General features: G+C 42.0%; 1 protein-coding gene across 1 annotated transcript; it reads right to left on the bottom strand.

The window, feature by feature from the left end:
- Positions 1-7249: 7249 nt before the first annotated feature.
- On the bottom strand, positions 7250-16678 carry LOC110974048 (uncharacterized). Its single transcript, XM_022225366.2, has 13 exons — positions 16458-16678; positions 15983-16054; positions 15673-15774; positions 14775-14885; positions 14049-14207; positions 12155-12352; positions 11349-11444; positions 10763-10864; positions 10023-10148; positions 9399-9503; positions 8716-8820; positions 8307-8402; positions 7250-7796 (listed from the first exon to the last, which is right to left on the bottom strand). Exons 1-13 carry the CDS (start codon positions 16633-16635, stop codon positions 7639-7641), a joined length of 1608 nt encoding a protein of 535 aa, XP_022081058.2. The 5' UTR covers positions 16636-16678; the 3' UTR covers positions 7250-7638.
- Between the last annotated feature and the right edge of the window lie 1434 nt (positions 16679-18112).

The following is an 18112-nucleotide window of genomic DNA, read 5'->3' as shown; positions in this document are numbered from 1 at the left end:
GTCAAAGGCCTCAGCGGTGTTGAATGAGCCGAAAATGTGGAATTGCTTGATGTGTTCTAAGATCGTTTCGCGTGACTCGAATGTACGAATCATACGATGACGTCACAAAGCAAGCAAACCGTTGCCTGAGCGGAGCACTGTGATTGATTGTGCAACGCAGTAAATAATGAGCGCAAAACAACAAACTGCCCACATATGACGGCATTGTAAATTTACCAGATACTTTCAAGATGCCAATGTTCTATATGGCGCACTTAAGGAGTAGTCCCCCTGATTACCCTTAATAGTGCTGATGATGGTAACTGCATTTTTATAAGTGCAACTGTACAAATGTGAATTAAATACATGTATTTTGTCTCTTTGCATTTTTCTACTCAAATATTAACATTGTATTTTGTGATTTTAAACAGATTTTTCTAAAATAGGCCAGCCGATATTCCACATCTGATCCATGAAAGTAACTGAAATACAGAGCCTCGGAGAATTCTTATAAAACATGTTGTGAGTTTTGATTACTCACTTTCAGGGTCAATATAAAATGGTAACTTTTGTGCAGAAAAGTACCCGTATGTATAAAAGTCACCTAATTTATTAAGTAAACTCGAAATTTCAACATGGCCGAAACGGTTTCTCTGTTTTACCAAAATCGTCTGTGTACAATGCAGTGCTGTTTTTCATTATACAGGGTGTCCACATAAAAAGTTTAAGAACTTTAAGAACGCATTCTTGAAAACAAGGAAGGTACTTAAATCAGTCTTATCTGCTTTGTTTTCGCTACTAACCCCATCAATTTAATGTGCTAAGTCCTCCACATGGCAACCATTCCTGTCAAGGCACATCTGACATCTTTGTAATATGTCCCTTACTGCTCGTCTGATCATTTCAAGGTCTTGACGGAGATTATTGACTTCTTCCACTATTTTTGCACATTAACTCCTGAACATTAGCTGAGGATGTAGCGAAAAGTTTGTTCTTTGTTCTTTGTTCGTTTGTTCCATAAAAAGAAATCGCCTTCACCCCACATGCCTGACTTTTGTTATCAATATGCAACTTCTCACAGTTCTTAAAGCAAAGGCATTTGGTATTCTGCACACTTGCATGGTTGAGCCTGGTTTATGAAATGTGCAAACTCGTCGCATTGCCGTTTTCAGTACCCGTAACACCGGTCTAGTTTGTTCACTCATCTGTATCAATAACGCCACAAGCTGTATAGCACTGCAAAGAGGACATTCTGCCCTTTCTAGAGATATTTTTCTCTTTCCCATAGGCCTATTTAAAGCAGTTTTGCTATTACAGTAATTTTATCTGGGTATACGTTTTAGGTGGACACCCTGTAAATAATAGTATTGTAAACCAAAATGCATGGTCCCTTTTTTGTTATACTGAGCAATCATGAATAACTAAGCAGGAATACACGTAAAACAAATGCTATAAGATGGTGTGTAGAATGCGGAATTACAATGAATCGGTAATTAAACTTCTATTTTTGGTAAGCAGAAACACAAAGTTTGATAACTTGCATATTCCTTCTTTGAGTTCAATCTCAAAGTCTTTGATATTTCCCCATAATGACAAGTAGGAGGTTTCCTTGAAAAAAAAACAATAACCAGTCTTAGGTTCGGAGCAGGTAGGGATCCGAGAAGAACGAACTGACAATCTAAGTGCGCAGTCTGGGTAGACGTGGGATGAAGAACGACGTTTGACTAATGCCAGGGGGTCATGGTGCGCCCTCTACTCAACTGGCCTTTTGTCGATGGAATTTAAAGCTGGCTGCAGGCTGCCAATCGAGTTTACAAACAAATGCGTCCGATTACTTCCACCATGCTTACTCGTGCAAGCACAACTTGGGGAAATATCCCATAATGCAATGCAAAAATATGACGGCATAGTTTAGCGATGTAGAAGAAAGTCTATACCGTTATAAATGTATCAGAAAAACCGTTACATGCAGACACACATTGGCTTAAGTTGAGTAAATTCAAACGAAGGGCATATGCATCTGGATGTCCGCTGCTTTCAAATTCGTGGTTCAAATTTAATCTCTGTATGATCGGAGCACCTCGAGTAAACCGAATTGTGGACTGGTTTCCGTCCCTATTGTTAGAGGGATTGGTAGCTAGCTGTGGTTTAACGTGTGCGATTAGCCCTGTTAATTGGATGCTGAATATTTAAGTTTTTGTCAGGCCAAAAAGCAATGCAGGGCACACATCTATCGATATCCCCAAATTACGTACGGAGTGCACTTGAGCGTAGAAGCGTGACGACCGTACACTTGATAAGTGGCCTGTCTGCTGCAAACTCTTGGTGGCGCGCTTTAGGCCTGTGAATCGCCCGTCGTAGCCGTGTTTGCTTTACCTGCAGTTCATCAAAGCAAGCCGTTATTCCCCTGATGAAGTAGACTTGAATCAAGTCGAATTAACGTTGCCCGGCCCCAGCCAGCCATCCCTTCACTGTACATTAGTCGGGCTCGAAGGTGTCCACGTTTGACAGCTTTTCCGCGATATCTTCTGTCAACGTTAAAAATTGTACAACGTGTGTCACCATACGGTAGTAAGTGGACACAAGAGGGCGCAAAGGAAGTCAAAGAGCGATTGACGCCCCGCGGCCTCTGTGTCCAAAGCATAAAGGTGGACAACGTCACGGAGGGTCCCAATTTTAGTCAAGTTTACTGATAAAGGTGCTTCGCACCGAAATCTTGGGATGTCTCATTTCGTGAGCAACGCATCTATTTTTCCTGATTCTTCCATGTTCTACAGTACTGCGCTGTACATCAATTTGTTGATCATTTTTACAATGACGCTGACTGGCTGTTCAGAATGAATATGCGTTAATATAAGTGAATAGCACACGTATTTAAAAAGCCCACACGATCGAACACCCACACCCACGTCACCCTCACGTAAATTTTTGTCGCGTAACCTGATTAAATCTTCCTATAGAGGATTTATGATGGTCAGCGTTCAGTTTACACAGATGTGCGCGGTAACGCGAGTGCCTTGGAAGTCTTTCAACATTCTGGCCAACATGAAATCGCCAGTAGAAACACACAGATTTGAAAAATGCTCGCACCTCCACGAACATGTTTCAATTCCTGAAATGTCTTTGCCCTTCATGTTACGCCTCCCGAAAAACTTCCATACCAGGGGTTGAGAGCGCGCAATGTAGGATGGGAACATGGCGCGGCAAAATCGTACCCATGGGAATGAGGTTCGGCATCGCATAAATTTGCTTGGTGCACGCAAAGGCCGATTCATACTTCATGCGCATGTGAAAGCGAACCACGGAAAAAGGTTCATACTTCACGCGAAAAGCGAAAACAAATCTGAATTTATGACGTCAGATCAAATACTCGCGTTTACGAACTCGCAAACTTTGAGTTTAACACCTTTCAACTTGAGCGAAATTTCGTGGCCAATTTTTCGTGACGTCCAATTTGCTTCGCTGTCGCGTTCTCCTCAAGTCTACACCACACTTAACTTACTTTCACTGCCCGAATTTGAGCACAATGTGCTCTCAAAATACAGTCTCATTTTTTTGTCATGCCACATCCTTCTTTCAGATGCTGCAACAAAGTGCATAGAAGATATTTTTCACGTTATCGTGGTCTATGCGTTTTTATGTTTTGGTTCTTGCCCATGCAGGCATGGTGTATCTCAAATAAATGATTTTCCACTCAGCTATACAGTTGCTGTCCACTGTCGATCATGAAATGGGCGCCAAATATATATATTCGAAACTTGTTGAGGCCCGAGTCTAGGACTTGGTTCTATGAATACTGGACTTCCGAAGACGCCGGCAAAAAAATGAGCCTTAACGTTATGAGAATTAATGAAGTGAATCTGCGCGATGCGACCTGATAGAACAGCGGCGTTCTTCCAGTTTCTGAGTGAGGGAACTGGGTCAACATAAAAGGATGGTACCCGTTATGTGGCCTTTATTTGGATTCAAATAAAGGACTTGCCCTTCCAGCTGTGACATCAGGCTCAAAGCATTCAATGATCCCTCACGAGCCTTGTATTGCTTGAAACGGCGGTCTCTCCTTATGGTTCCAATGTAGAGTCAGACTACAGTCTTTAATTGCAAGCCAGCTGAGGTATACTTCATGACGCCGCCATGAAGAGAATATTGCAAAACAATATTTTGTAGCAAACATAATCATCGTGCATTGCCTGATATTTTGGCGGTCATGCCTGCTATTGCTGCTAAGTAGTAGCAACTCCCATTTGGTGCCTACTTGGATTCATGTTCCAATCTTTACTCATGCTTCACTCTTCGGTCTGGATTTAGTGTCTAATGAAGGATTGTGTGCCAAAGGCCCGGGGGTCTCATTCTCCTAGCAAGTTGAAAGAAGTAAACAAATTGGTAAGTGTATTGTCACTTTAATGAACTTTGTTTGATAAGTCTGTAACCGTGCGCTAATGTGAGCCTTTTTATTCTTGAATATCACACGACAATGTGTCCACGGTGGATAGCAACGTTGAAAACTCTGGCGGCTTCCTATGCCGTCGGGTAAGCGACTGACAAGACCATCATAGTGATTGCTTTCGTAGACACCCTTTGTCACGCTGGCACGGCCATCTGTTGGCTTAACTTGTGAATGAAGTACTTGTACCATTGCAGCGCGTGTATACCTCCGATCTTGCGGCTCATGACCAATATGCTGAGGAATTTTCTGGACTGTTTGGTGATTAATAGACCTAAAACATAATGTCGTTTGGGAATAGAAATAAAAGATGGCGGACACGATTGTCGGTCATGCGAGGCTTGCGAACCTTCAGTCTTGTGGAAGCTTGAAAAAATGCAGCTGTGGCGTTTTGTCGTGTGCTTGATACACAGTGGCACAAAACAATTCTTCTCAATCTCTGAATCTTTTTGACAAGTTTTCATGCGCACGATGTTCTAGCAATAGTGCGCGTACTGTCGTCCCCACCTTTCACCCTCAATGTTCTACGGTAAGCATTGCGTTACATTATTAGATTAAAGGTCTGTTGACATGGCACACTTGGCTACATGTATGAAATTGTTATCCTTTTTGATGGAGAGAATTACAAATAGACGGCATTGTAATTGACATTCATCCCGAATTGATGCTCATTTTAAATCATTCTTGTTTTAACTTTCAAATACCACAAAATTCATTTGAATAAAAATACAGCTGGTGAATAAATTTCAAAAACACCTTCAAAAATCACTTCCCAATAAAAACCTGTAGGCTGATAATTTTAAGAAAAATTGAGATATGAATTCTTACTATTCGTCAGTTCTTGTTTGTTCGGAATCACAGTTACCTCTGCCTAAACCCTAATGAAGGTGTATATTAGCCTGTGTGAAGTAGCCGTCTGAAGTAGTCCAGGCTCAAAGACCTTCCAGTAGTTCATTCTACGACATGACCCATCACTAAACGAACCGCTACATTTTGAAGTAGATAAATTTTGAGCAAGCACAAAAATACTGATAAAATACGTTTCTTTCTGATAATTTTCAATAGAAAGATCAATTGTACACTAAATAAAAGGAGGGGGTCATGTATACGATCCGACGGAGGCCGAGGTCGTTGAAACATCCAAGCGCGAGCCCTAACCGATGTGGGGAATGGCAGAAGGGCGGGGTGATTGCTGTCAAGTTTTTCCCCATTAAAGGATTAGGATCAATATAGAACCTATGCTGTAGAAGAGCCCCGAGGTACCGATTTCCCCTGACCTACACTTTCTCCTTATTTTTTCCTCCATCCAGTCTCACCCCTTCATGGTACGGATTATAGTAACAACAACACAGCAAAAATGATGGTCAAGCCATTCTCTAAATCTAAAGGTCGCGCATCAGCTGAATATAATGTTTACTGACCTAGCTAGCCTGAGTAAAACTTGTCATACGCTTAAACCAAATTGTTGACTTTCTGTACGCTTCTTATCACCGTTGGTTCCTGTCCTAGGAGAATCCTTGGAATAATCAGGCACACTTGCTACTTTAAGCAGAAACCACGACAGAGGAGATTTTCGTAGATGGGTCAGTCCGTCCACCAACTCTTGCTATAATGGACACAGAGGTATCCATGCAAGCAAATTCCAGTTTGATCACACATCTCTATGTCGCAGCAATGGAGGTCGAAGGCATGACATTGCACTTCTTCGTATCAGTGAATATATGGAACAGTTTGAGACGAGATCTGACAGGAATGGCATTTCCTATGCACCTTACGGCGACAATGCTCATCCTCGTCGATGTCACCTGATTAGTCCTTTCAACCAAATGAATTTGAAGTGTTTCAACAAAGACGTTTGGCAACAATGTATGCCTACTAGGAAAGCCAAGTGAACGTCTAAGTGCATCACTTGCAGAGACTCAACTGCAGCTCTTAAGATAGGTTGAATAAAGGATGCGATCTTCGTCCATGTTTTGGGGACTTGTGTTAACCGGGACTTATGCTCGATAAACACAACATGAGCCTATGGCGGGTCAAACTATATTTTGCATTGCTGGACGCTTAATTATAACAGGCAGAAAAATCAACAAAAGGAAGGGGGCGACGTCTAGGCAGAAAAAATGCAACAAGGAAAGGACCTAAGACAGCACGACGCGACGGGCGACGCGTCGTATGTGTACAAACGAAATGGCAAGAAGGCGACGGTTCGACCTGACGGCTCGACGCAAGGGAGCCGTCGTGCCGTCGCGTCGTCTGGTTGCATCGCCTGGAGGGAGGCAAGAGAGAGAGAAATGTTTTTCGTAAATAGTACACCATACACCATAGCATTGCGAGTCCAGATTTTTTCGCTCCACGTCAAATGCGCATAGACTTGCGCACCCATATGCCATGCGTGAGTACCAAAGGACCGTCGGTTTGATTTCAAACACGCCCTCTTTTTCTCTAACTCGGAGCGGATACACACTTAGTAAAGGTGCTTCCGTTGCTAAGAAAATAACGCCCTCTCTTGATCCAGATTGTGCATTTTGTTTCTCCCCGGGCAGGCATTGTCATTGTTCTCAACTATTGGTGAAAGGGTGTTGTGTCTGATTAACTGACCTCACAGGACTATCGATGTAAAAAATGTTGAGAATAATAATTATCTCATTTTGAGGCGGTATTTTTATGACTTGGCTGCATTTATTTAGAACGGGTTTTCATTTTTCTCTTTGTTTTGGTAAGATATTTCTTTTATTGCCAAGGATGACTGAGGTTTGGCCACTTCTTACCGTGAGCTAACTTTATCATTAAATTGACCTTTGAAACTGAGGATTCAACAAGGTCTGAATATCTGACTTGAGAGGACTCCAGCAGATTGCTCTATTATACCACGAGCCTATGATCTTGGCCGGCCATGGACAGTTCGAGTAGAGTTGCGTATAATTTTAAGCCACAACCAAGTGATTCAGAGGCGGCCTAAGGTTGTATTGTATGGCCAAGGAGATGACATTTCATGAATTGCTAAAGTACTTAGATAGGTGATTTGCGCCATGTTTCAAAGATAAAAACACAAGTACAAGAAAATAATACTAAAATCTAATTAATAATATTTGTGTACATTTTAAAAACGCGTCGGCATTGTCGATGAGGAGGGTAAAAGACCCTTCTTCATTTTCATGATCAAACATTATACAATTATAGATCTGTAGTCGTTGCATCAATCAGGTAGGGGACAGCTATGATTTAAACAAACGAACTGACGACTGGAGCGCGTATCCAGGGTAGACGTAGGACGACGCACGACCTTTGATTGTTGCGAGGGGTCCCGTGTAGCGCCCTCTGCTCGTCTGTCCCTTTGCTATGCTGTAGGAGTTAGGAGCCGGCTGGGTTGGTTCTGAAGTTAGAAAAGAAGACACATCTTCCAAAAAGGTTGGTCCCTCCACACACTTCTTGTACTAACTGTTGAATCCCTTATTGTAATGAAACGAATGCATGGAATGCATCTAATTTAGATTTGAACACCTGTCTAATGATTTCAATGTGGATGAGGAACAGTCCATGGTGGAAGTCCCCTCAAGGATTGTACTTTTTGAACTGTGGCATGACAAAAAGTCATTGAGTGCCTCCTACAAACTGATGGTTTTCAAGTGATCCCTTCCTCCAAAAAAGGAGGGTCATGCCTACTGGCACTTTGCTGATTTATTACGAGTGCAGCCGATACTTGTTCCATGGAGCTGAGAAGAGAATATCGCTGATCAAATATAAATATGTAGTAAACATCTTGAAGCCAGTCACAGGTATTATTGCTTGACATTTTGGACTGGAAGCCTGTTACTATACCATAAGCAAATATGTTCTACTTCAGCAGCTCCGTGGAAGCGGCTCATTGTCTTTTGGTTCATACTTCGAAGCCCGTTCCAACGTTTAATCATGCTGTACTTTGGCCCATCATTGGTGTCTAATGGAGGATTATATGTAGTAGGCCCTGGGTTCTCGTTCTCTGGAAAGTTGAAAGAAGTGAACATGTCAGAAGTGTATTTTCAATTCAGTAAGGTCATAGTGAATTATTCGTGTGCAGTCATGAAACCTTTTTGGTCTTGCATAATGGAGGACAACGTTATCTACGGATGGAGGGCAAAGTGCACAGTGAAAAATCCTATAAACAAGAGGATGAGGTGCCCATGCTGCACACAAAATTGGGGTCGCCAGAAAGGTCACTGGAGAACAGAGGAACGTTAACATCGAGATGGAACTGTAATTATTGCTAATTGCATTTACGTCTTGGCAAAAACAGTTTGATAAACCGTACTCACTATGTGGAGGGTGGCAACGCTTAGCCATGGAGAATTCTGGTGCCTTTTTGCCGTCGGGTCGGTGACTGACACGAATGTCGTAATGGTTTGCTCCCGGTACATCATCTATGACGTCGAGAAAATCATTTACAAGTTTGAAACAAAAAGTATCATTGTTCTTCGTGAATGACACTATAATCTTGCTGCTGACAATCGAGACGTCGAGGGAAGTTGCCGAAGAGCTGAAATCTGTTCTTCGCAAGTTCAGTACAATTGGTGTTATTTCGATACGTAGTATAAGTTCTAAATGTTTTCCTTTAACGGGTATCCACCTCGGCAGAAGCACCCCCTCATCGGTTGAAAAGAGCCGCGTTGGTCAGGAGTGTTCATTTTGTTGGTACTGATGCAACGGCAACGCTTGGGTTTCGGGGTCGTTCAAGTTCGTGAGCCAGAGATGCGTCGTTGGTTATTACCAAAGGAGCATCCGTTGTTAAGGAAATTGCGCCCTCTTTCCAGCGAACTCGAGGCCCATATCGGATTAAGATGAAGCGGGAATTGAACTTGCACTGTCGCCGTGGGCAATTCGCAAGGGGAATTAAACGCTGAAATGCTGCCAGTTTGCAGGAGCTGGCAATGTTGCAAAAAGTACAACCAAAGAACGACAGAGTGACAAAACACCTATGCTTGGTGTTTAGGTAACTTACTTGTCTTTGATCTGGGTCGTGACCCCATAGAAAAAGCAGGGTAATCGTTGTCTGTGAACCGCCTGGGACTATGGTAGGTTCCAGGACCTGGTGTGGTGTCAGGTGCTACAAAACACAGCATTATGGATTATTATTTGTGAATGTGTAAATGATTTGGGAAATAAGGAATGATTGATAATAATCGCTGTTGCTGAATGAAGTCCGGCCAATGTTTGCAGTGACCCGCAGATACAGTTCACCAGTCTGGAGCCACATTTGGCTGATTGAACAATATGACTGATCAAACATTTTATAAGGTGTCACTGTAACAGTGTAATTGATACGGTGTTCGGTAGATGTGTATGTTTTTACAGCACAACAAATCTCCACTTCCCCGTTTTCATAATCTTCTTACCAAACATCTTCAGGAGTAACTTTTTTTAAAAAGCAGCTTGCATCTTCTTAACAAATGCTATTTGAGAAATCAGGGGCAAAGGATAACCGTAACTTTTGCGACATTTGCCCGCAAAGCAATTAGTTGCAAAGGGGTATTTTGTTCTCTTTTGATCTCCCGAAGAGGGTTTTAAGCCGAAGTTCGCTCCATTGCCGCTTAATCATACGAAAGAGCAGTTGCCCGTAACTGACCATGAGCTGGGTATTTCAGAATATCTGGAAAGCACGGCTTGCAGAATTTCCTGCAGGAGAACCTAGGAGATGTGGGTAAAGTGTTGTCTGTGGGCTTGTAGTGCGCTGGGCTTGGCCACGTCTTCACTGTAAAGAGTGAAAAGGTTATTGTATGTATCTGAATGGTTTGGATAAAACTGGAAATGGACAGAGGTCTTTTCAAATTTCATTGGATCAAATGCTATTATATTAAACTCAGATTTTCAACCTAATCTGAATGTGCAAGCGCGGATCCAGGGGGTGGGGTTGAGCCCCCTCCCGACACACAGATGAAATCCATCAAGATTTATTATTTCTGACCGCATAAGTATCCATCTATTGTATTATCTACATGTATATGTACTTTGTGACATAGAAAAATTCTGATAGGTCTGATTCCCCTGGATAAATTTCTGCATCTGCCCGTGGTGTGCTCAGCCATTCTACGTGATAGTATAAACTCTCTATGATGGCATATTCGATGACTTTCAGAATGAATATAGAAGAATTATATTTCAAACCATGTACTTTAGAACATATTGATGAAACAAAAAATAATGGTGGCGACATACAATCTCTTCCCTGTGTTATCGAAATCTTTTGTTTTAAAACTGTTCTTGCATGTTTACTTAGTTTGAATAAGTCATTTAATTCGGTCCATCGGGTTCCCCTTCCCTTTGGATGAACGTTCCGTGCTCGATACAATCATTTTATTTACTCACACGTGGGTGAAAATGGTCGGTACGTGACAGTAGCAACTGGTGCATCAGAACGGCGCAGTGGGTCCCTTAAAGTATAAGTATTGGGACTTGGCACCCAGTTCTCTGGTTATGCACAAGAAAATGGTAGATGTATAAGGTAAAAAGTAATTGATTGTACCAAACAGTCACAGGGGCCTTCACTGACCAGTCGGTAGCTTTAAAAATAATAGGTGACTTTACGATTATTCTTTGGGTTTTATTTGGCGCATGCATGCATTCAAATGCTTCAGGTGACGATGTTCCACTGATTAATTTTTGAAATGTTTACACATCACTTCCAAGCCTTTTTTATTTTTTGAATGAATAAAAAGTCACTGTTTTTTTTCTTTAAAAGACAGATTATGATGAAATAAAATGACTGGAAAATAATTTCTTATCAAACTCTGAAAAGGCAAAAAAATATGATGGCAAATGTCATTTCCACTCTTGAACTTTCCAGAATAGTGACCTTACTTGGATGAGAGGGGGGACATTCTCAACACAAGATCTTAGTCTTAATTAAGACTTTTCCGTCAGACCTCTATTAGTTTAAACATTTACATCTTACTCTGTTCGAGCGGCTGGCGGCTTCGTATTGCCATGGCAACCCCTGTACCAATTGTGGTTCCCACATCATACACGTTTGGAGCTGGATAATCCGTCACTTTAAGGAAAAATAAGCGAGAAAAAAAATTGACATTCACATCCCTGAAGACGACAGGCCAACATCATTGAACATGGCTATTCATATTTTTGCCACGATTACCTTACATTCTGGACAAATACAAAATCGTACGGCTAAAATTAATTGTTAGTTTGGAAGAGATTTCTACTTGGAGATTTATAGGAACACGTTTTCCTGGAGGTTTGTGTTAATTTATTCCATCAACAGTCACCAAGAGTTGTGGTGGAACTGTCTTCAGTTACACATTAATGCATTAACTTATGTTCAGGTTCAACATTTACTTACTTAAACTTGGATTATGTGCAACAAGATGAAAAGAAAATAGGTTTCTGAAAGTTGCACTCAGTCACATATTATATATGCAAATTTCCACATCACATCTGGTTTATTGACGTCATTGGTTTTTGTCTGCAATTTTCACTTGCATTTCAATTTTCACTCTTGTATCCACAAGATAAGGATGAATGTTTGTGATGGATTTTTAGTCGATAGTTTGTACTATCCCGGTGAAAAAAAATTGTCGCAGTGAATTATTGTCTGGGGAAAAACTATGAAGAACAAAGATGTCCTGTGATAAAAATAGCAGGTGCTTGGATTGAGCCCAATCCTTTCAGTACTTACTTGTCGCTTAATTTCGAGAAAAACCCTATGATCAAAAGCTAGACACATTCTGATTCCAATAAACACACCTTGCTGCCACTTCGCTGGTAGCCGCTTCGATAGCGAATACGCTGCTCCCTGCTGACCTTCTTGTATGGTATATCCTGCAGGCCCAGGGCCCAGGGTCTTGTTGCAAGTTTTGCGGCTGGTGCCGAACGATTTGTGAATCCTATCGTTGAGGGCGTGTGACTCAGGGTGATAGTAACTGGAGCTAGGGGTCTGGACACCTGTAATGGGCAGGTTCGAGCGACCAACGTATTTTACTACGCTTCGACCAACGTCGCCCCCTCAGATGGTCGACTGGATCGACAATCTGAGGGTTGGTCATGCCGCTGGATAGCAACAGCCGATTTTATTTATCAGAACAGAGGGAGCCATTACAATGAAAAAAAATAATGAGATGTCAGACACCTGTAGGATAGACCGACTGCACCCACTAAGTCACGTGACCTATAGTGGTTGTTGAATAAATTTCAACAAACACGGTGTCCACGAAAAGCAAAGTCATAAGTGTCATTTATTAATCATAGATACTAAACCAAGGTATCTCTGTGTGCTTCTTAACCGCACACTGCTTCCGTAGGCATGCTGAGGACACCAAAGCAAAGGTCAACACCAGGAACAACATTATTGCTAAGCGTGCGAATAGCCCCTTTGGAAGTGACCCAACCACAAGCCGGACAGCAGCACTGGCACTATGTTTCTCAGCGGCAGAGTATGTCAGTCCGGCAGTGTGGAACCGCTCAACCCATGTAATGCGTAGGTGGATATTGCATTGAAAGCAACTTGCAGAATAATCACAAGATGCCTGAAACCAACCAGAGTTGAATGTCTGTACAATCTGTCTGGCAGAGACCCCACCTTAAAGACGCGAAAAAACAACTTCCGTTGAACGCTACAAGGCTGAAGTTGACCCGCAACACCCTTTATACATCCATCAGCGAGTACAAAAGTGGCTTAAAAGCAGGCGTAGTTTTATGGAACTTGAGCCATCTCCACCAGCCAGAAGACCATTGAAGCAAATGGCACGAGGACACCACCAACCATAATGTAACCTGGAAATCCCTGAACAGCCTCCGTACTGGTGTAGGGCCTCACTTCATAAGTAAGGTTTCTAAGAGTCCAGCAGGTGTGACTGGTGAGGTTTAGACAATGGCCCACATGCTCATATGCGTAGGAGATAGATGCAGTGAACAGGACCTGCAGAAGGCAACTGACACAGTACTGGGGAAGGCGAGGAGAAGACAGGACGTCATTGGACACACGAACAAATGAACTAAACGTAAAGCCAACAGCAGGTGGCGTAGTCAGCCCGGTTATGTGCTGGGTACTATACCGTGAATTGGCTTTATTGTTTGTAAACAACACTCAAAACACGCAATGATATGGGGATTGACACTACAGGTCATGTGATTTAGCGGGCGGAATTGGTCTATTGCAGCCAAAATATGACTGACGATGAGATTTTGCAAATTGGTCCACTGGGGTCTTTCGAGTGTGATTGTATTGCGAATGTGCATTGTTAGCACTTGACCAGTGTTCGAACGATAGTTTTAGCTAGAACATGCCATAGTTATAATTAATCAGGTTTACCTATTGAAATATAATGTAAAGTTCCAACTTTTACGTCGTCAAATTATTTTTACTACTTCCTGATAAACCCTAAGACTAATTATTAACAATTTATAATATCTCAGAATTACGGTGTACTCAGTTTCTCCAGTTATGATCCCAATTAGAGTGACAGGTTGTTCTCGGCTCTCAATGCAGAGGTTAACAGTTCACCCCGTCTAGAAGTTGTAGTTCTTAAGTATGCGAGTCACGTGCAAGATTCTTGTCCGTTGGAGAACTAAACCGTGGCCTGTATACCGGCGCATCGCTTGACATTATTCCGATTGTCTGGGGAGAAAGATTTTTGCTCACCGTGCGTATCGACTGGTTGCACCAAGCAGTTGGGATGTCCTACATTGACTCCGTCCAAATGGCGAGACGCGGCGCTAATCTTAGGCGCATCTTTTCCGGTGTCTTTGTATGTAACTCGGTATCCGGCCGGTCCGGGACTGCATGTCAGGTGGTGAGAAGCTGAAAGACAAACATTATTGTCAGGAAGGACATCTGACGATGACAAGTTCACTGAATATACGGGAAGTCCTCCGACCTTTATAAAGATAACCGGTTTCAACTACCGTCAATGTAAAACAATTTCAGTGACATTAAAAGATGTAATAAACAAACAATGGGGCGGAATTGTTGATAGTTAAAACTCTCTCTGTTCATGGTGTGGCATTTAAGTGATGACGAAGCCAAGCGATTCGCTGGGAGCTTTTTGAACTGATGATCAACACAACTTAGAGTCAGTGGAAAATGGTGATGGTGATGGAAATGAAACAGAAAATTACACAGATCATGGACCTCAAGCTGGACCAAGAGAGGGCGCAGTTTTCTAAATAATGGAGGTTGCTTTGGCCGGAACTGAATTCCGCTTTGGTCACATCGCTACCAAAAAGACACTTCCGACCAATAAGACTCGCTTCAATCGATGAGGGCGTACTACTGGTCGACGCGGAATGGGATGATGCTGAAGTGTTGGAACAATGGTGTACGCAATTTTCACGATTGGGTCGATAGAGGCGACAATATGTGACTCACGTTTGGTGCCGTGAGGGCAAGTCTGCCCTTTTTCTTTCAGCGTTTTCTTCTTTCCTTTCCAGTTTAATTCTCCTGAGGTATTGTAGTCCGCTGGGCCAGGTATGGGAGGGGCTATGCGGAAAAAATTCTCATGAACAAATCATATCGTCACATAAGTGGCACCCATAGAGAATGGCTGCGCAATCCATGTTTCTTCAGTCCAACGCAAGATGATTACTTTTACTCATTAATGAAAGCCATGAAATGAAATACAATCTGAAAGTTTTATAAAGAGGCATAAATTAATTTGCAGCCGTTCCAAAAATCTCTTCATTGGATAAAACCCCATAGATGACAGTTTTACCAGAAAATCACCTTAATAAGGGGACTATGAGCCTCAAGCTGGACCAAGAGAGGGCGCAATTTTCTTAATAACTTGGGCCGCGGATGAGGCCACTGATCTCTGTACACTGGATACGCAGCTCTGCTCCGCGACTGCGCGGCCATCTTAAGCCATTCAATACAATGGCAGTTTCCAAGTCACCGACTTTAGCGCCATGCATGAATGCACTTAGTGAATGGACTGAAGTTGGAGGCCAATGTATTGAATATCCTAAGATGGCCGCGCAGTCACTTCAATTCACACAAGTCATGGGCATTTACTTCTGAGCTGCATATCCAGTGTATAGAGATCAGTGGTGGGAAGTAAACCTCGCTGGTTGACGAACGAATATGATGTGAACACATTAAGGTCACATCGCTACCTACAAAGCGAACACTCTCAAACAATATGGGTCTTATCAACCGACGAGGGGGTGCTTCTGCTCGTGGCGGATATTATGTCCGGACATGACGTCCTGAGTAACTCCCCGCTAAAATGGCATTTTTCCAGGAGAAAACGACTTATAACTCTTCATACCTTTTACTTGCTTGGTTCGTCCAACGATCGAGAATTGTGGCCTCGTTCTTGCTGTGAGGTCAATTTTAGGTTCATAATCAGCTGGCCCCGGAAGAGGAATTGCTACATCACGAACGATTTAAAAGTCGTATAGTTTTTGTGAGCTGATATTACCAACCGAGGTTCTCGTTATTTTATCCAATTAGAACAGTTCCCATGAAACATAATTAGAGGAGTAAATGTAACCTGAATCAATTAGACACAACTAAGTTTTGCTTATCATTCCAGCAAGCTGCATTTTGCAAACTTCGTTTGGAAAAAGCGCACTTACCGAGTTGCGTTAATGGCTTCCCGTCTTTCGGGACGAGATATTCCCCCATAGCTGTCCGTTGGATGAAAGCACCTGATTCATTGGAGAAAATTTTTGGTGCAGTGAGATTGAACAGAATAGCAAATTCACAAGAAATGAATGGACTCCCAAAGGGGGCTTTTTCGTTTCTTGACTTTAAATTCGATTAGCATTCGCAAAGAATTGAATCGGTCCTTTGTTGGTGAAACGACTTGATCCAAATCATCATGGTGGAGTTTATTTAAATGCACTGGTTTCGAACCCCTATTTCGATTAACTCTTTAGTCTCATTTTGTCACAAAAAAAATAAACGTACCTGCGGCCAAAGTTGAGATGGCAAATATTTGACCAGCCTACTGCGTATTTGGTCTAAAAAATCTCGAATTACAGAATGAACACTTTTATAACTTCAAATCTGAATGCCTGTACGTGCATCGTGATGACTACTACTACTCACCATCTATTTCTTTCGCATTCTCGTCACCTCCTTCCTCATCTGGTTGTTGCCGCCCATCTTTTGTCCTGGGAAATAATTCATTTATGGTCTCCATTTTCCTTAGATCGTGGATTTGATAAAGAAGCCATCCACGGTTTATTTTAATTTCATGGTCATTTAAGTTAGTTGTCGATGTCATACGTTCTGTGTTTTTTTTATGTGAGATGCGCCTTGGCAGAATATTCAAGTTTCTACGAAGCGCGACGCGATTACGTCGCCATCAGAATTGCGCGCGCGAAATACAAAGAGAGAAGACGCACCAATCCTGCATGTTGTCTTCCCCAACGCGCTCACGCCTTAGTTTGCTTGCAAAACTGAAATTTTTTTAATTCAAGAAATACAAGCGAGTCGAAGACGAATCCAGACACAAATTTAAAGAGGGGGAGAGGGCCGAAAGTGGGATTTATTATTTTTTATTTATCCTTTGAAGGCCTTCTGATTAGGCTACGGTAAGGGCTTTTTTACACACCCTTTGAGTGGAGGGAAATGAAAAAAAAATTAGGGCTATATTTAAAACATGGTTTCTTTTCGATCCAAAATTGCTTGGTATACTCTTTCAGTTCACTCTTCTATGGTTCGCAAGGCTTCCCTGATCACCGTGGTTTCCCTCATTCTATAGTTATTTATTTCTCTAACATGGATGCATTTGAGATGGAAGCCAGTTTTCAAAGTCGATTGCTATCGTTGCGTATATAGAGTCAGAGTAGTATCTAAATGGTGATAGTCATCCTTGACCTTGATTTTCAAGGGGGGTCTGAAAGTTATTTTAAATATAATTTGCATATCACGCCTGAAAATGTGCAATATATCAATATATATGATCCAAATTATCGCCAGGTGCATGGGGAAAATGAAACCAGTCATTCGAAGAACTGTCATTAAAAAAAGAACTATTCCACCAAAAATTCCACACCATGGACACATTAATAACACGCCTTTCAATTTAGACATTTGTTACAAGGCCCTCCTTGTAATTAAAAAGCAATGTATAGTGAATGATCGTTGACTTTTTTTACTCGGGTGTGGTGTATTGTGTTTGTGGTTTGGTATGTCTGGAAGGGATTAAAAAGTAGGCACAAAATATTAATTTAGACGCCCGCTCCCGTAGTACGGTACACATATAGTGCGTTCATTTCATATTTCTCTTTGAGACTATGTTATTCTGTAATCTATAATCTATTCCATTCTTGTATATCACAGGAAACCAGTATTATAACGATTTCTAATGCTTAAATGCTGCTCCTATTGGGCATTAAACATAGAAAAGTGGGCCTATATTGTTTGTGAATGATGATAAGGCTCCCTGGAGCATCACTGAGACTCTCCATGGGTCCGCTTGCTCCTTCCGGATGTCGATCAGTGTTCCTCAGTTGGTTCACTGACCCCAGAACGCGTCTAATGGATGGAGTGAACCAGTGTTGGGATCATTGGTCGACATCCACTCGTGTGAAACAAACAGGCCCCCATAGAGTATTCCAGAGGTCGCTCTGAGAGAATTCCATTAGTATTTCTACCTCCAAGCAGTAAAGAATTGCCTGTTAATGTTCAATGGAAAGAACAATTATAATCAATGACACTGAAATGATCTGTTTTGTAACATCGCTAATATAATTATC

This window comes from Acanthaster planci, linkage group LG04 (assembly GCF_054643075.1).
Source record: "Acanthaster planci isolate LZ-2023a linkage group LG04, COTS_SCS, whole genome shotgun sequence".
Lineage (NCBI taxonomy): Eukaryota > Metazoa > Echinodermata > Asteroidea > Valvatida > Acanthasteridae > Acanthaster > Acanthaster planci.
This window is presented reverse-complemented; position numbering and strand designations above follow the sequence as displayed.